This window comes from Salvia splendens, chromosome 4 (assembly GCF_004379255.2).
Source record: "Salvia splendens isolate huo1 chromosome 4, SspV2, whole genome shotgun sequence".
NCBI classification, from domain to species: Eukaryota; Viridiplantae; Streptophyta; class Magnoliopsida; order Lamiales; family Lamiaceae; genus Salvia; species Salvia splendens.
Window position 1 is genome coordinate 7,430,478 of NC_056035.1, and position 18,973 is coordinate 7,449,450.

The 18,973-nt window shown below is 38.4% G+C and overlaps 2 protein-coding genes across 3 annotated transcripts; one reads left to right on the plus strand and one right to left on the minus strand.

Moving 5' to 3' along the window:
* The first annotated feature begins 8,068 nt into the window (after positions 1 to 8,068).
* LOC121799055 lies at positions 8,069 to 15,881 on the plus strand. 2 transcript variants are annotated; one of them, XM_042198375.1, is made up of 7 exons: positions 8,090 to 8,222; positions 13,088 to 13,405; positions 13,572 to 13,679; positions 14,134 to 14,389; positions 14,590 to 14,806; positions 15,480 to 15,551; positions 15,640 to 15,881. In XM_042198375.1, the coding sequence occupies exons 3-7, from the start codon at positions 13,664 to 13,666 to the stop codon at positions 15,703 to 15,705; spliced, it is 627 nt and encodes a 208-aa protein (XP_042054309.1). In that variant the 5' UTR covers positions 8,090 to 8,222; positions 13,088 to 13,405; positions 13,572 to 13,663; the 3' UTR covers positions 15,706 to 15,881. The 2 variants fall into 2 exon arrangements, with proteins under 2 accessions (XP_042054308.1, XP_042054309.1); XM_042198374.1 differs by lacking the exons at positions 13,088 to 13,405; positions 13,572 to 13,679 and having other exon boundaries at positions 8,069 to 8,222; positions 14,142 to 14,389; positions 15,480 to 15,881.
* Positions 15,882 to 16,153: 272 nt separating this feature from the next.
* On the minus strand, positions 16,154 to 17,847 carry LOC121798876 (peroxidase 66). Its single transcript, XM_042198111.1, has 3 exons — positions 17,568 to 17,847; positions 17,193 to 17,381; positions 16,154 to 16,900 (listed from the first exon to the last, which is right to left on the minus strand). Exons 1-3 carry the CDS (start codon positions 17,775 to 17,777, stop codon positions 16,334 to 16,336), a joined length of 966 nt encoding a protein of 321 aa, XP_042054045.1. The 5' UTR covers positions 17,778 to 17,847; the 3' UTR covers positions 16,154 to 16,333.
* Between the last annotated feature and the right edge of the window lie 1,126 nt (positions 17,848 to 18,973).

Sequence of the window (18,973 nt, forward strand, 5' to 3'; positions counted from 1 at the left end):
CTCACGTGAGACAGAGGAAACTAGAAGATTTTTGAAGTGTATATCGACACTTCGAAGGATCCAGCTATCGGAAACAACCAAAAAGTGAAAGCTTTTTAGGAAGAAGTTGTTGAGTTGTAAAGAAGCAGATGAAAAAATCCTCTCGCGATGTGCGTTTACCCTAATCACTTCCACTAAAATGTACAAATACTTTTACATTTTCAATAGTGTGTATTTTTGGCTTTCAATAAAATCTAAATTTAGGATTTTAATTATGGTTTTTTTGGACTTTCAATAAAGTGTAATGAGATTTCAATGATGTACTCCGGTAAGTTTTATTTTCAGTAAAATATAGTAATTTCAAAAATTAATGAATTTTGCATTTTAACTAAATTGGAATAAAAGTGTAACATTGAGATTTCAATTATGTATGTTTTATTTTCAATAAAATATAATTTTAAAATCTAATAAATTTTGCATTTTAATTAAATTTGAATAAAAATGATAATTTTAAATGGAAAATAATACTAGTATAGTAAAGCACTGATTTAAGGAATGAGATTGTGAACGTTATAGACTTATATAGATGATCAATAGCATTTATGAACACAAAATCACATTATAAGAGCATCCGCAGCGGTGGCGGTTGGCGCCACCGCCGTCCGTGCCAGCGGCAAGGCGAAGAACCGCCACCGCTGCAACCGCGCCGCTGGCACGGCGCTGCTCGATGTATCGAGCACGTCCGTGCCAGCGGACGCACACGTGTCACTCTCCCATTCGCCAACGGCATAGCCGTTGGTTTCAAACAATTTTTTTATTTTTTTTAAAAAAAATCGGTTTTTTATTAAAAAACCCGATAAAAAATAAAAAAAAAATTTTCACTTCCCCAAAAAATTATATCCGTTTATAACCGTTTTTCCCCACTTTTTAATTTTTTTTTATTTTTTTTACCCCAAAAATACACACTTTCATCTATAAATACCCCCAATTTCACTCCCAAAAATTCACACTTTCACTACACAATTCTCATCATCATTCTCTCATCTCCATTCTCATCTTCAATCTCTCATATCCATTTTCATCTTCCTCTCACACCCTACAACACCACTATGTCCGGTAACGACGACAACCCAAGCGACAACCCAAGCGGCTATCAATATGGCCGATAGGTCAACTATGACCCCCACGCAACTTCAAACGCACGAGTCCATGATATTGGGTCTCCAAAAACAATTGGGGTTGGTGCCGCCGGATGCGTAGTCTTCCTCGGGTTATATTAGCCAATAATTATGTAATTTTTAATTTTTAGGAGTTTAATTATGTAATTTTTAATTTTTAGTATTTTAATTATGTAATTTTTAATTTTTAGGATTTTAATTATGTCTTTTTATTTTATTTGTAATTTGTAATTTTTATTGTGGTTTTTTTAATGAATTTTAGTATTATGAAAATGTTGTTGTGTAATTGAATTTTATATTAATTGTGCTCGTCCTTGCGGAAGAGCACAGTTGTGGGTGTTGTGCTCTTGCCAGAGAGCAGGCATGAATAGTACCGCCCGGGCCCACAACCGTGCCGCTGGCAAGAGCACGGTTGTGGATGCTATAATGTTAAAGCCAAATTGTAACAGAATGTAATAGTGGCGAATCACACAAAAGTTTGTTGAGATTAAGGAACGTGAAATGACTTATTTGACTTGGGAGCAATAATGGTGAATCACACAAAAGTTTTTTAAACATAATATTTTTTTAGGTAATAAAAAACTAAGAGCATCCACATCCGTGCTCTTGCCAACGAGCATGGATATGGGTCCGGCCCCACTTTTACTCCCTGCTCTTAGGCAAGAGTACAACACCCGCATCCGTGCTCTTCCGCCCAAATGAATGATGAATGTGTGTATTTATATATGATTTTGGGATTAAATTTTTTTTTAAAAATTTAAAAAAAATGGTAATAAAATCTGTATATTTTTGGGAATCCGATTTTTTTTTTTTAATTTTTGGTATTATTTTCGATTTAAAAAAAAAAGAAAAAGAAAATGCCAGCGACAATAACGCAACGGCGGACAAGCGTGTCCTTGCCAGCGGCACGGACGGACGGACGGAGTCTGCTCTCCGATGTGGATGCTCTAACGTTTGACTCACGAAGAGTTGTATAGTTATAGAGAACAAATGAAGAAAATTAAATAAAAATCGAAAAATAGCATTTTTTAAATTATAATCATTTGCTATTTTAAAATTCTATTATTAAAATCTAATTTAAGAATTTAAATATTGATAATTAGGTGTTAGCCATCTTTTAATCTCATTCTTTTTTAGTAACACTTCACTTGAATTTTGCAAATTTCTAACTTAAGTTTAACAAAAGTCATCTTCCGCTTGCTTGAGATATATGACTAATTTTCTGTATAAGAAAAGTTAGCCAATACTTTAGGTGTTGAATATTTATTACTGCAAAAGCTTACTTAATTAGATTTGAAATGAACTAGGAGTAGAGTACTACCTTTTTGGTATTATTGTCCTAGTTCTAGAGAAGTAAATCAATACATAAAATACAACGTGGATCAACTTGAAAAATGAATGGAATACAATTGTTTTTGACAATTTTCTTGATTTGGCTGTCTTTATTACTGCATTTAAGTAATTAATGAATCTATATATGCAGGTTAATTTGTTATGGACCATCGTATTATAATATTTACTTCATCCTAAAGAAATGTACATTTTTTTGGCAGGTTTTATAATGCATTTAATGGTCCAATCTAGTTTGTAGCCCGGTGTGTTTGAATTAGTAGCATTTAATGGTTCAATCTAGTATTTGATATGTTGTTTAAATTTTCTGTGTAGCCCGTTCAATGGGTAAGAGCCCGTTGAATTAAGGCTGAAAAAAGGTGTTTTATTATCATGGAAAATTGAGTGATAATAATATGTGCAACACTATATCAATCTTAAATTATGTGGAATTTAATAATATAGCCCTCAGCCTTGGAAATATAGAAAAAGACAGATGATAGTTTTGGAATTTTCTACTATAGTGTGGCTTTATATAGTAAACCAATTAACCAAATATGTGATATTAAGGACTATAGATAGCATATTATCAATTCAAGCACCACGCATGGGAATGGAAAACCAAGAAAAGCATTTCTACAAAATAATTATGTTCTTATCTAAATGAAAGATAAAACTTCAATTCAAACCCACACTACACTGCCTCACTACAGATATTTAATTTTTTGTTCTTAATTTCTCAAATTACCACCACTAACTTTCTCCATTCGAGACTCGTTCAGTTTTATAAATACAATATACGTAGTAACAAATTAAGATATACTCTTGAACTAAATTTTATGGGTATTTTATGGAGTATAAGGTTTATGGGTAGAATATACCTTTAAAATGGAAGCATTTTTTAAGTGAAGTACAGACTTTTACCAGTTCACGGGCCCAATGTTACTTATAGTATGAGCTATAGTCAAATTATATTACTACTATTAATTAAAAAAACCATTTTTTTCTAAATAAATTTAATTTTCTATAAATGAAGCACCCTTTTAACTGAAAATTTCCGGAGTCAGTATGTGTTATTTATAAAATGGTAATATATACCATTTAACCTTACAATATTTGCCAATTATAATATTTGTGTTGAAATGTAAGTATATTTACAAATCATATTCTGATATGTTAAACCGATTCATAACAATGTTACGGCTACTCTAAATCTCTAATTATGCATGTTTTTTTTTCATAATTCAAAAACCACAGATCATTAAGGATTGGTGAAGCGCAAAATAACAAAAGACTAAGCAAACCTAAAAAACAGAAGGCAACAAAAGAGCAAAAAGTCAAAGAGAAAGAAATCAAAAGCTAACCTATAAAGTATAAACCATGCATCTAACCACCAAAAACATCAATCAAGAGCCATCAAGACTAAGGCAAATAACAAACAAGGAGCAAGAGAAGCGGCAAATACTCTTCCAACAAGGTGATCATTTTCAATATGGGCCACTGCAACAAAATAAAATTCCGTTAAGACATTTTATTAATGCAATTAAAGATACTAATTTGTATTTTTAGTATATCACCAATGCTTCAAAAAGTATTCTTATTCTTAGTGTCCCAACTAAAATTAGAGGACGCAAATAGAAGCGTCCTAAAAAATAAAATGTTAAGTTAATTTATGCTTACTTTAGGAACGTTTTCTTTTGCATCCTGAATTATTGTTATTTATAAAAATTTCCCAACGCAAGTAATTGCGTCTCAATTTTTGTGTCCTTCAAAGTTAAGTTTTTTAGTAGTGTCAGGGACGCAGAAAATGACACTAGTAGACATTATATTTTCAAAATTTTCTTTGAAAATTTATCTTTGGATAATTTAGATCATTAATATGGATTTTTGTATATAATTAAAATAAAATTTAAAAAATTAGAAAAAAAAACATTTTAAAATTGTCGACTGCAACAGTAGTTTAATATTGAGTTTGTCAAGCCCACACGAATTTGTTTTTGGGAGATCACTCCAAAAGGCTCAAACTGATTGAGGTTGGACATAAATTATATACTCCTTCCAACTTCCCTCAAACTCCCGATATAGGATGAGTTTGTACTAAATACGATGCCAGTTACTCACATGAAATAAATAAAAATGTCATTTCGAATATTTTTTACGACAGATCATATAAGAGACCAAGACTCCATTCATAATAAAAATAGAGAAACTAATACACCTTCACAATGTATACTACACATAATTTATAGGTTGGATGTTCTTTCTATATCATTAAAAATTACTAAGGTGTTTTAATGTTCATCCTAATAAAATAGATGTTATTATAATTATTAGGATTTTGGATTTTTAAAATTTAACATACAAACCTGTCTAACATTATCAACTTAATCGTTGATTAATCATTTGACCAAATTAACATATCAATTCATGTCTAAGATAATCAACTTATCCCTTGATTAGTGATTATCAGTGACAATTGACAAAGACAGCCTAAAAAGATAGCTCGCTATAATTAATGAGAAATTAAGATACTTGTTAAATATCTAAAGTGTGGACCAGATAAATTATAGTAGTAGTATCACTTAATTTCTAGACGTACAATATATTAGTATTAGCTTTATTAATTTATTATCTCAAAAGCTTATATAGATATATATCATCATTATGCGAACTAACACTCTAAGAAAAGAGACATCGTTGCTAGAAAAAATAATTTTATAACCTCAATTGCTAGGAGGTAAAGGTCGTAAATATGCATTAAAACAAAACTCATTAATTAGCAAACTGATGTCCACTCTATCTCAAGTGTTAAAGGCAGTCAGTTTATGAACGGGTTAATTGCAAAAGATAAATAATTTTGAATTGATATCAACAATAATAGTACCATATTTATTTGTAGTGAAGTAAGGGCACCCGCAACGCTGTGCCGTTGCGGTTCCTATGCCGTTCCGGCGGAACGGTTCCGCGGCGGCACGCGTTGCGGGGTGCGTTCCGTCGCCGTTCCGTACCGTCGCCATTCCTATGCCGTGCCGCGTTCCGTTCCGGAGGAACGCGGAACGGAACGTTCCGCCACGCGCCGAGGCGACGTGGCGGCCTCCCATTCGACGCGTGCAGCCCACTCGCTGCCCCGCGAGTGGGCTTCGTCCGGTGACGCAATAATTAATTTTTTTTAAAAAAATTCGAATTTAATAAAAAAAAAAAATTTGCAACGGTAATGAGACCGTTTTTTTTATATCCGTTTTTTATTTTTTTTAATTTTTATTTTATTTATTTACTCTATAAATACTCATATTTCATACTCATTTCAATCACAAACACACATCTATTCCTCTCTATTTCCACCCCAATTTTCATCTCAAATCAACTATATTTTCCTTCTCCCAAATTTAATCAAACTAATGGATCCTTATGAACAAATGCGTCAAATATTGGAACAATCACTTGAAGAAGATCGACGACGGGAGGCGGAAGAAGCCGCGCCACCCCAACGACGCTCCCGTACGTACATCCATCGTAACCGGGAGGAAGCCGCCGCAAGGTTAGTACGCGACTACTTCTGCGATAACCCGGTTTGGGGAGATACGTACTTCCGTCGCCGTTTCCGCATGGGGAAACCGTTATTTCTCCACATCGCGAATACTTTGGCAGCCCGGGAAGAGTTCTTCCAGGAAGGGTTCGACGCGGTCGGCCGTCCCAGCCACACGACGCTGCAGAAATGTACTGCAGCAATCCGCCAGCTTGCGACTGGACAAACGGCCGACATGTTCGACGAATACCTCCACATCGGAGACAGCACTGGGAGAATGTGCTTGCTCAAATTCTGCCAAGGCGTCCGGGCAGCCTTCACCGACGAATTTCTCCGAAGGCCAAGCACGACCGATTGTCAGTTCCTGCTCAACCTTCACGAAACAGTGCACGGATTCCCCGGGATGCTCGGCAGCGTCGATTGCATGCACTGGCAATGGAAGAATTGCCCGGTGGCGTGGAAGGGATCCTACACGAGCGGCCACAAAGGCACCCACCCAACCGTTATACTTGAGGCCGTTGCCGACTACCGCCTTTGGATCTGGCACGCGTACTTCGGGGTCCCCGGGTCGAACAACGACGTAAACGTGCTCCACCAGTCCGATGAAATTATTAAAATTGTGTACTTTTACTTTTTTAGGATTTTAATTGTGTGCTTTTTATTTTTTTACGTTTAAGTTGTAATTTTTTTTAATGTTGTGTGTTTTTTTAATAAAGTGTGTTTGTTTTTTAAAGTGTGTTTATTTAAATTGAATTGGGTTGGAAATAAAAAAAAAATGAAATTGAATGAATAGTAATTTAAGGAACGGTTAAGGAACGGAGGGTTGCAGTTCCTTAGTTAAGGAATGGAGTAAAAAAGTACAGTGGGGTCCTCAAATAGTGGTTTAAGGAACGGTATAGGAACGATATAGGAACAGCGTTGTGGATGGCCTAAACACATCCATTTTTTTCTACAGTTGGAAAAATGATCTGGATTAAGGCATAAGTTTTTAGTACAACACAGCCTCTCAATTAAATTTCAGACGAGCGTAGAAATTAAAACCCATGCCTAAGTCCTTTTTAAGTTAGAAATATTTTTGGACATCTATATTTGCTAAATATTGAAAATAAAGTTATTGTTGAAATAAGTTATTATGATAAGACCTTGTATTAATGAAGAAATGTCATCTTCTTGATGCCTTCATATAACCTCGATGCGTAGATAAAAGTTTTCTTACTCCGTGCGCGTGTGTTAGCCTAACGATAAAATGGTCCGTGCGCGTGTGTTAGCCTAACGATAAAATGGTTAATATCTGAGGCCAAATGTCTCGGTATTAAGTTAGTCCCCCCTAATTTTAAATTTATATTCATTTATCAATAAAAAATCCGACTTCTGGAACAATTTTATAAATTTAAAATCAGTTCTGTGAGTCAACTATGTCGGCACAAGTGAAGCTAAGATTACATACATTTTAATAAAAGTTGGTCATTTTTTACATACGTTTCAATCAAAGTTCGAGTCATTTTTCCCTATTTGATGCTGAAGAGATTACATGTAGTACATTTTAATCAAAGTTGAGTTATTTTTCTGCATACTTTTTAATCAAAATTGGGTCATTGTTTCTACACACGTTTAATTTTACTCAAAGTTTGAGTTTTTTTTCTTCATTTGTAATTTAATATGAGAAAACGATAGAATTGAAAACTATAGCATTTTAAGTTTCTAATTTCTTTTTCCTCTTCATTTATAAAAGTAAATCCTTATGTTCCTCATTTTCACTCTAACGGGGAAAAATATTTTCACACGACAACTTATGATAGTAATATTTTCACTCATTAGAGTAAAAAGGAAAGAATAAGAAAAGCTGAAACTTTTGAAAAGTAGATAATACTAAGAAAACGAAAGAAGGAATATAAAAGATTAGAATTTTCAAAATCATCAAAAGATAAAATTCAGATAAATTTGCTGGCAAATTAATGGGCCAAAGTTAGCCCAATCATCAGAATACACATAGCCCAAATAATCAGCTACATTGTTGATCCATTTTTGGCCCATCAATCTTCCTCCGTTTGAAGGCATCTAAACTCCATGGCCTCCAGAAAATGAAGAGAACAATCGGAGACCGAAAAAGAACAGCCATGCCAAACAAGAAATCAAAATCCGACTGGCCATGTGTAAAACCCAAGTCCAATTTGAAGGTCTCTCACCTCAAAGGCGATGATCTGATTACTGTGAGTTACCCTTTCCATTTATTCAACAGCAATTTTCATTTACTGTATCACTTTTTTGGATAAATTGCGCTTTTGAATATTTGATTCCACTCCCCCTTGTTATTGAAAAGTTTATCGGTTGCTGATATTAATGATTGAATTCGCTAATCATGTGAAATAATTAATGTACTGCAGTTTCTTCTTTTGTGAGGTTCAATTTGGTTTTGCATTTTATGCTGTCAGTATGCGTGCAATGGCTGTAATAGAAGTTATCCTGTTCTACGCTCTTTCTGTATTTACTAAATAGTTGCTGAATTGGGAATCTTCAAATGTGTATCGGACATGGTATAGGAAAATAGAGAAGAATAGGATAGTTTTATTGAGTATTGCTTGATATTTCGTTTCTACATAGTCTGCCCCCTTTTATAGGTGTTACACAATGTACATGTATGGAATATTATCAATAATATCAATCTAATTCAATGCTATCAATCTATTCCTCTAATTGTGTTCAATTATTCTTGGAGTATCATTGTGATTGATACTCTGCAATCTTCCCTTGTTTAACACTCCCCCTCAAGTTGAGTGGTGGGATCTCCAAAACTCAACTTGCACAACACATTCTTGAAACTTGTCGAGTTAACAGCTTTGGTGAGAATATCAGCCAGTTGATCTTCGGATCGAACAAAGGGTAGCTCTACTGTTCCACTTTCAATGTTTTCTTTGATGAAGTGTCTATCGACTTCAACATGTTTCGTTCTATCGTGTTGTACTGGGTTCTCGGATATGCTGATGGCTGCTTTGTTGTCACAGAATAGTTGACTCTTTTCTAAAGTGAGTCCAATCTCCTTCATTAGTCTTCTTAGCCACAATATTTCCATTATCCCACTTTTGATCCCTCTGAATTCTGCTTCGGCACTAGATAATGCCACTACCTTTTGTTTCTTGCTTCTCCAAGTGACTAGATTGCCTTCAACAAAGGTAAAATAGCCCGCCGTAGATCTTCTGTCAACCGGGTTGCTTGCCCAATCAGCATCCGTGTATCCATGCACTCCTCGGAGTTCACTTTTCTTGAATATTATTCCATGTCCGACTGTTCCCTTGAGGTACTTAACTATTCTCAATGCGGCTTCATAATGATCCTTCTGAGGTCGATGCATGAACTGACTCACGACTCCGACAGCGTAGGCAATGTCAGGTCTAGTGTGGGATAGGTAGATGAGCTTCCCAACCAGACGTTGATATTGGCCTTGGTGTGCTAGCTCCGCCCCCTCGGAGATTTGCAGACCATGATTAACTAAGATTGGTGTATCCGCAGGTTTGCAATCCAGAAGTCCTGTCTCAGCCAGGATGTCCAGTATATATTTCTTCTGCCTTAGAAAGATCCCTCCTTCAGATCTTAGTACCTCAATTCCCAAGAAGTACTTAAGATTTCCCAAATCCTTCATCTCGAATTCTTGGGACAGACTTCCCTTGAGTCTCTCGATTTCCTCTACATCGTCTCCAGTTATGATCATGTCATCTACATAGATGATCAAGCATGTAATCCGGCCTTCTCGCTTCTTCAGGAACAATGTATGATCAGAATGGCTTTGTTTGTACCCATATTTTTTCATTGCTTCAGTGAATCTTCCGAACCAAATTCTGGGGGACTGTTTAAGTCCATACAAAGTTTTCTTCAGTCTACATCCTTCTCCTTTCTTGTACCCCTGTGAGAATCCTGGTGGTGCTTCCATGTATACTTCTCTCTTTAGCTCCCCATGGAGGAAAGCATTTGTGACGTCAAACTGATGTAGTGGCCAATCTCTATTCGCAGCAATGGATAATAGCACTCGAATCGTGTTCATCTTCGCTACTGGAGAGAATGTCTCATCATAGTCTACTCCATAGGTTTGGGTATACCCCTTTGCTACCAACCGCGCCTTGTACCTTTCTATGGAACCGTCCGGTCGACGTTTGATAGTGAACACCCATTTACACCCGACTGCCTTCTTCCCGTCTGGTATTATGCATTTTTCCCAAGTGTTGTTCCTTTCTAGTGCACCCATTTCCTTTAGCATTGCCTCTCTCCAGTGTCTGTGTCTCCAAGCCTCTTCCACCGTGTAGGGAATTTCCTCTTCCTCATACAGTGCTGTTTCAAATGCATGCGCCATTTCGGAGAGTTGTCCTTTAGCCATGTTGGCAATTGAATACTTGGCCTTCTTGCCTAAGGTTTCAGGGCTGTACCTTTTTGGTGGAATTCCTCGGTTGGATCTCGGTGGAAGTAGTTTATATCCTCCGACTCCTTCATTCATTTGTTCTTCCAATAGATCACAGATTTCTGGTTCAACTCCGTTGTCTGGTTCAGACTCAACATCTGTTTCAGGGTCAGTCTCACGTAAAGTAGGGATATTATCCCCAGATTCAGAAGGAGTATCGGGAGTACTTACAGTGGATATCAGTACAGGGTTCTCCTGGGCGATGTCACTGATTGGGGTTGCGGGCTGTATTTCAGGGGACTGCGTTGTTTCATTGATGACTTCCTTTGGTGGGCCTGCTGTTTCCGCCGCTGGATTTAACCGGCTTAGTGGGTCATGGTCACTCTCCCCCTGACCGCTAAGGTGGTTAAAAAAGTAGTCCGTTTCAAGGAAATCACAGTTCATGGTGGTGAACATGCGTCTAGACTTAGGATCAAAGCATCGGTATCCTTTCTGAGAAGACCCATATCCCACAAAAACACACTTCACGGCACAAGGTGATAGTTTGGTACGTTCATGTTTAGGGATGTGAACAAAAACTGAGCATCCAAACACTCGAGGCTGAAGGGTTAAGGGTAGAGGTATTTGGGCTTTTGTGGAGAGGACTTCTAGTGGTGTTTTTAGATTCAGCGTGCTAGAGGGTAGTCGGTTTGTGAGATAGACAGATGCGGCAATAGCTTCGGGCCAAAAATTTCTGGGGGTGTTGGATTCGATTAGCATAGCACGCGCCATTTCTAGAAGGGTTCGGTTCTTTCTCTCAGACACACCGTTTTGTTCTGGGGTGTATGGGCATGTAGTTTGGTGGACTAGACCCTTATCGTGACAAAAGGTTTTCATGCTCGAGTTTACGAATTCTCCTCCGTTGTCGGATCTAAGTGTTTGTATGGTTTTATGGAATTGTGTTTGGACCAGGGTGTGAAAGTGTTTAAAATGTTCAAAGACTTCATTTTTGTGTTTCATAAAGTAAACCCATGTCATGCGAGTGCAATCATCTATAAAGAGAAGAAAATATTTAAACCCCTGTCCCCCTATAACCGGAGATGGACCCCACACATCAGAGTGAACTAGAGAAAACAACGAATCAACTCGGGTATTATTGGGTTTATAAGAGTGTCTATGGCTTTTGGCCAGCACACAAATCTCACAATACATTTCTTGACTAAATTTAGGAAATAGAATTTTTAAATAACCCGAGGATGGATGTCCCAAACGACGATGCTAGAGCCACGCGTCCTTCTCGGATGATCCACGAGTTAGCAAGGCAGTTCCCTGTTGATCTATTTCGTCCACATAATACAGCCCGTTCCTCTCAGTGCCACGTCCAATGATTACCCCTGTTCTGATATCCTGCAAAAGGCAAAAGTTGGGCTGCATTAGGAGAGTACAGTTTAACTCTTTTGTCACATGGCTGATAGATAATAATTTGTGCGACATGGAAGGGACATATAAGCAGTTGGATAAAGTCAAAGCGGACGAAATTCTGACAGTTCCTGCTCCTTCCACAGAGGTGCACTCTCCACTGGCTGTTTGGATATGAGTTTTTGGTGCCCTATGCATGTTAGACATATCAGCAATATCATAAGTAATCGTGTCGGTGGCTCCACAGTCGAAAATCCACTTGTCATTTTTGTTTCCAGAGGAAGAAGCTGATAGGGCATAAGATGTGGGTAATTGTTCGAGGATCTGAAATCTATTTTCACAAAGTATATGGGCTGTTTGGGGATTTCTGGAAGTTTTAGGATTAGATTTGGCAGTTTTCGAAATTCTGGGCCCGATTTGGAGTTTATTAACAGTCTGGGGCGTCTTTTGTAATTTTCCAGGATCATGGGGGGGTTTTTTCGAAATATTTTGTGTGTGGGGTTCCTGGTGGAGTAAATTAGAAGTTTGGGGGCTTGGGAACAAATTCCCAACCCTAGAATTACCTCCGTCTAAATTAGGCGCCTCCATTTCAGAATCGGTGTCTCCTCTGGCGATTGATGCAGTCCTGACTGCCGCTCCCTCCGGTCCCGATCGGTTGGTAGTAGCGGCGGCGGCAGGGACAGCTTCTCCTCCGGCCACCGCTGCAGCTGCCCGCCCCCCTTTGAACGATGCCGGAGCCGAGTTGCTCTTTGATTTCCTCTCTTGCCACCATTCTGGGTAGCCGTGTAACTCGAAACACGTCTCTCGTGTATGTTTTCGCTTCCCACAGTGAGAGCATAGCATCTTCGACTTGTCTTCCTCTGGTCGTCTGTTCCAATTTCCGCCATTTTCGCCGCTTCGTTGAGGGGGGTTGCGGTGTGCTACCGGGGCTTTCCACGGCTGGGTTACTGCCAATCCGGCTCCAATTCCTTGTGCGCCGGAGTCTCCTATCTGTAGGACGGCCGACCGGGCGTCTTCTCTCCGGAGTGCTGCGTATGCGGCCTCCACCGAGGGAAGTGGTTCTTGCCTCAATATTTCCTTTTTTATGCCCTCATACTTGCTGTTTATGGCTACGAGCAATTGGAACAGCCTTTGTTCTTGTTTCTCTTGGTTGTATATTTCGATATCTTCGATGTATTTCATTCGATTCGGTTGTCTCCTGTCAATGGAGATCCAAAGATCATTCAACGTCGTCCATATGTCCTCCAGAGATTCTTCTTTCTGTTTTAATGTTATTGCCTTTGCGTACAGGTCGTACACTTGAATCTTGTCTCCTCCGCTTGCATATGTGATCTCCAAACTCGTCCATATATCTTTGGCTGTTGGATATTGGGTCAGACGGCTGACTAGCTTTTGTTCGACATTTTGAATCAACCACGTAAACACGCAGTGGTCTGCCTGCTGCCATCTCTCGAAGGCTTGGTCGGTCCTTAGAGGGGGAATTGGGACTCCCGTAAGGTGCGATATCAATCCCCTTCCGCTGACTGCCGCCTTCATGACGACGGCCCAGGTGGAGTAGTTTTCACCGTTTAGTTTCTCTCCGATAACTAACGGTGATGAATCTATTCTGTAAGGTTCAATCTTTTGGTTTGGTGAGACATTGGTGGTAACTATCTCTTTCTGGCTATGCGCAATACTTGTGCGCATGAATTCGGCAAACATTCGAGCAAATTGCTCTGTTTCCGATGGCTTTGGTGGTTCATCGTTTTCTGACATGGTTTATGGTTTTTGGCAGGATCTGCCGGGTTTTAGTCGATGGGTCGGGATTGGTCCGAGACAGTGATGAGACTACTCTGAGTCTCACCCCTGCTCTGATACCATCTTCAAATGTGTATCGGACATGGTATAGGAAAATAGAGAAGAATAGGATAGTTTTATTGAGTATTGCTTGATATTTCGTTTCTACATAGTCTGCCCCCTTTTATAGGTGTTACACAATGTACATGTATGGAATATTATCAATAATATCAATCTAATTCAATGCTATCAATCTATTCCTCTAATTGTGTTCAATTATTCCTGGAGTATCATTGTGATTGATACTCTGCAATCTTCCCTTGTTTAACAGGGAATAAATTTGTTCGATTTTGTGATAATTTGGGCTGGATATGTTTAAGAACAAAGTTGTATCTGAGTTGCTTATGTGTTTCTATTGATTTCATAAATAGGTTGTGATTTAAAGGATTTTGGACTTAGATATCAGATGATGTTGAGTTCTGAAATACTTTCGGCTGTATATAGAAGTTGGGAACTCGTCTGACGTTATGTGTTTTGTTCTTCCCCTGTTTCTGTTCAAGGTATTCAGATCCAAAATTATCTCACCTCTGCCGAGTCAAAAGCATTTAGAGATGCTGCTGAGGCAATTGGTTTTGTTCACCAAGGGAGCCTTGGTCCCACAATGGGAGAGGCTTATAGAGACAATGATCGGATAGCTGTTAATGATCCTGCTCTTGCAGAAGCAATATGGGGTGCTGGACTCAACCAGTTCTTTTCAGATTTCAAGATTCGAGGAAAAGTTGCAGTTGGGTTGAATCCAAATGTAAGGTTTTATCGGTATGTGGCATTTGTGCACCATCTGCAGACTTGGATTCCACTTATGTGGTCACTGAGATATTGTCTTCTACGATGCTGAAGATTTGAGAATCCTTTGATTCAATGTGATCTTCCTGTGTGTGTGCTTGTGGTGGAAATCATGTATCCATATTAGAAGATGTCTATATGCTTGTGGTTGATGTTAATAATCTAAGTTACAGGTACACTGCTGGTCAACGATTTGGTCGACATATTGATGAGAGTGTTGATCTGGGAGAAGGAGGACGTACATATTATACACTATTGATCTATCTAAGTGGTGCTCCTGGTAAAAGTAAAGACAAATCTAAAAACGACAGTAGCTCTCAAGACTCTTTGGATCCACTAGTTGGAGGGGAGACTGTGTTTTATGGTCCTAGAAATGCTTTGGTTGCTGAGGTACATCCTACATAACTTTTTTTTTTGCCTTCAGTGTTAGATTAAATTTAAAATTTCTGTTAGTTCAATTCCTCTGATGTTGTCTCTCTAGAAATAAAATTGAGGTTTAGTTGATAAGCATGTCTTTTCCTAAAGGACTTCAGGAGGGAAACTTCAATTCTCATCTTTTCTTTAGCATTGCCTTTGACAGCCCTAATCATAAACCTTTAAAACTCTTTCTCGTATCCTTGAAAACCTGTGCCTGAGATCCTAAGACCATTCCTACAAATTCTTAATCTTTCACTGAGTGTTTAAATACCAAAACAACTTTCCCTTTCTTGTCCACTCATCTCTGATCTTGTGCTGCACTTCATCTTATTCTTCAGATTCCAGAATGACAACACTGACTCTCGAACATTGCAAAATGCAATGATGAATTACTAACACTGTGTAAATCCTTAGTCTCTTTGGTATCATATGGCTGCCTCCCTCCGTGCTATCCCCTCTCTAGTTTTACACATGTTGCGCGCAAAAGCCAATAAAAGCTTTCTAAGATCCCTTGTATTTGCAATAAATTTCACCTAAGCATAATGGCCTTACCGTATTCATTATCCGAATTATCAAGCTAATTTTGTTGCACGTCAGAGATGATGTCATGTAGTAAATAGATGATGGAACTATAAAATATCTGCAGGTAGTTCCGACAGAAGGCATGGCTCTACTTCACATTCATGGTGATAAGTGCATGCTGCATGAAGCTCGAAATGTGAGTAAGGGCATCAAGTATATCTTACGATCTGATGTAGCATTTGCATGATTAAGGCATCTATAAGTCGCCATCTACGTTTGTGTAGATTTCCATTGCAATGCAGATATGCTGCTGCTGGTGGTTTGTCTATATATTCGCCAAAGAAGACTGAGTTTATTGGACCTCAAATTTATCTAAAACGGATTAATGTTTGCTAAAGCGTACACTGAATTTACTCCTTTTTTATTTTGCATATGCGGTTGTATAAGACTATAACTGATTCTGTATGGCTCATTAGAGAAAAATTACTCCCTTTGTCTACCGAAAATAAATCACTTTCCTTTTAAATTTGTCCACCCAAATGACCAATTACTTAAAAATAAAAACCTCTTTATCTCTACTTTAATTCCATCTCTCTTACTTTATTTTCTCTACCTAACAGTCAAAATAAAATTGCAATATCTATTGTTATGAGTATAGGCTATTGCCATGTAAGCAAGAAAATTGAGAAATTCACCAAAAAAGCATTTATGAATGTTCTTAGTTAATTATAAGTTTTTTGTGTAACAACGGAATAAGTAACAACGGAAGTGAACTATAGTTAATCTATGAATATCGCATAAAGTAATAATAAGATAATTTCACAAGAAATAATACTCTCCGTACATGATTTATTATATGTGACCGGGCGGCCATCAAAAGAGGCAGTATAACGAGGTTTAATAATACATGAATTTGAGCTCAACTCAACGCAACTCAAAACAAATAAGAAAAGAAAGCAAAGAGAGGGTTCTCACTTCTCAATTAACAAGTCTGCAATTCTGTCTGACTTGTCCACCAGCCTCAACAACTCCGACATTCCCAAGCCGAATCATGGAATCCGCAAACTCCTTGAAAAACAGACCCTGATCCCTCGCGAACGCCTCCACGATCCACCGCGTCCTGTAATCCCCTAAAAGCGACTGATCGGACACGAACACGCCCTCCCCGCCCGCCACCCTCCTGTAGTAATCGTTGTCGAAGATCGATGACGTGGCGTCCAGGAACTGGCCCGCATTCCTGTCGCCGTTGGGCTTGGGGCACTTCCTCTTCAGCTCCGCCGCCAGCTTCGGGTGCAGCGTGGGGTCGGTGTCGTGGGCGGCGCTGAAGTTGCGGAGGCGGCCCTCGAAGGAGGAGCAGTGCGAGAACCCCAGCGTGTGCCCGCCGGAGAGCGCCACCAGATCTTTCGCCGATAGCCCTCTTTGCGCGAAGCTTTGAATCAGCTGCGATGTGTTGGATGATGGCGATGGCAGATTTATGGTTTCGTTTGCGCTTGATATTTTCCCGTCTTTTCTTCCCGCCGCCACCCTCCATGTGGGCCCTCCCGACTGCATTATTAATTATGAGCCGTTTGGCAGGAAAGATAAATAAACAAAACATGACAAAAACATATACTATATATTTTAGGTCATTTTAGTTCATATAACTCCAAATAAATTATTTACCCTACCAAACTGTCCTTTTAGAATATTACTACAGCATTATAAGTATTTATCTAATTTAAACAAGGGCAAATTGCAGGAAGACCACGAATAAGTGTATTCATTCTCATTAATCCCGTAACTCTCAAAAATAGCAAATTTTATCATAACTTATGAGTTTGGACTATGAATTTAGTACCAGCACGACGACGTCTCTAGCTGCTACTGCTAATATATCAGCACAAGAGACTGTTTTGGGGCAAGCTTTTTCTAGCTTAGTTTTTGCGGCATCGATCACATAAAATGCAGCCAGTGAGAGATTGGGAGGGCCATCCTTCTCCGCTTTATTGTTTGGGGTCGAATCCACCAACACCGATGCATCACAACCCTAATACGATATCGATAGGGTAAAATAAGAGAGAGATCGATAAAAAGAAAAAGTGATTGAATTATCGTTAGTAGTGAATGAGTCTCACTTCATTGGAAAGAAAAATATTTTGACGTAATAAGTGCTTAATTTTAAGGGACAGAGAAATACTCGTTATTATTTTTAATTATGGAATAGAGAGAGTACCCTGATGAAACAATCATGAAAGAACATTCTGAGTAAACGAGCAGGGACTTTAGGATCATGAGCTGATGCGTCGTGAACAGCTTCGAAGATGATACTTTCAGCTTCAGGGCATGTTTCGGCATAGTAATGGGCATCAAGAGCAGCTCTCGACTGATAAATTCCGGCTAAAACAAGAAGAATGCTGATATAATACTTCATTTTTGAAACCATTGTGTGGATTTGCTACAGATATTAATTACTATGAGGATGATTGAGATGAAGGAATGATTGGCTACAGAACTCGGTGTAGTTTATATAGGTCTGAATAAACAAGCCAATAAACTAATTAGTAGAGAAATATTTGGAAATGCATGAGGTTTTAGAGTGTAATACTTTTAAGTTACTCATTGATGCTAAGGCAAAACATGTTGAAAATTACTATTGTTGTGCTTTCGGACCAAGCATTGCCAATTTGTACCTTTTGCTATAATTAACCTATTGCTATCTTATACCGACCGTACCATACATTTAATATACTTATGATGAGGATTTTTGTATTTATTGTTTGCGAAGTATGCATTTCAAATTTTATGTGATTGACTAACTTTTGATAATCTAGCTAAATTCTTCATGTATCATGTTTTAATCTAGCTTAAAATAGTTATAATTACATAAGTACATTAATACAGTATAACTCTATTCGACAAATTTACTGTGCACTATATAATTTAAATAAATATACCGGGAAAGAAAAGTACTATTATACGTATCCTAGAGGTGTTGGTGGTGCCTCATTTTCACTTGACAAGTCTTTTATGCTGAGAGTTAGAGTTCTAAGAATCTGGTGCAATGCCAAATAGTAGGTGAGAAACGACTAACTGAAATGGAGTACAAAAGATACAAGTACTGCTTCTTGGAGTATATTTTTTCGGAGATTTCTTTCCAGTTTTACATGTTTGTTAGTACTTCTTTTACCTTGAAAAATAGATAAGTATTCGTTGCCGTAGGCTGTAAGAGCACCCGCAACGCGTGCCGAAACCGTTCCGCGTGCCGTTCCGCCGGAACGGTTTCGCCGCGGAACGCGTTGCGGCGCTGCATTCCGCTCCCGTCTCGTTCCCATTCCGTGCCGGGTGCCGACGGCACGTAACGCGGCACGGAACAAGCCGCCACGCGCCTGGGCGACGTGGCCGATCCCCGTGCGTGCGTGCTTCCCACTCGCCGGCCCGCGAGTGGGACACGTCAGCAATGACGCAATAATTATTTTTTTTTATAAAAATCGAATTTTTAAAAATTTTTTTTTTTTAAACGGTAACATTACCGTTTTTTTTAACTTTTTCTTAATTTTTTTAATTTTTATTTTTATTTTCTTATTCTATAAATACACCTAATTCATTCATTTTATACACAACTACACATCTATTCTTCCT

Excerpts from the sequence above, each read along its gene's own strand:
- LOC121799055 (XM_042198374.1), top strand. The coding sequence starts at position 8,094 with ATGAAGAGAACAATCGGAGACCGAAAAAGAACAGCCATGCCAAACAAG. Across the intron at positions 8,223-14,141 it reads AAGGCGATGATCTGATTACT|ATCCAAAATTATCTCACCTC; the intron begins GTGAGTTACCCT and ends CAAGGTATTCAG. Across the intron at positions 14,807-15,479 it reads GAAATGCTTTGGTTGCTGAG|GTAGTTCCGACAGAAGGCAT; the intron begins GTACATCCTACA and ends AAATATCTGCAG.
- LOC121798876 (XM_042198111.1), bottom strand. The coding sequence starts at position 17,777 with ATGGTTTCAAAAATGAAGTATTATATCAGCATTCTTCTTGTTTTAGCC. Across the intron at positions 17,382-17,567 it reads TTCATGATTGTTTCATCAGG|GGTTGTGATGCATCGGTGTT; the intron begins GTACTCTCTCTA and ends ATATCGTATTAG. Across the intron at positions 16,901-17,192 it reads CTAGAGACGTCGTCGTGCTG|TCGGGAGGGCCCACATGGAG; the intron begins GTACTAAATTCA and ends TTAATAATGCAG.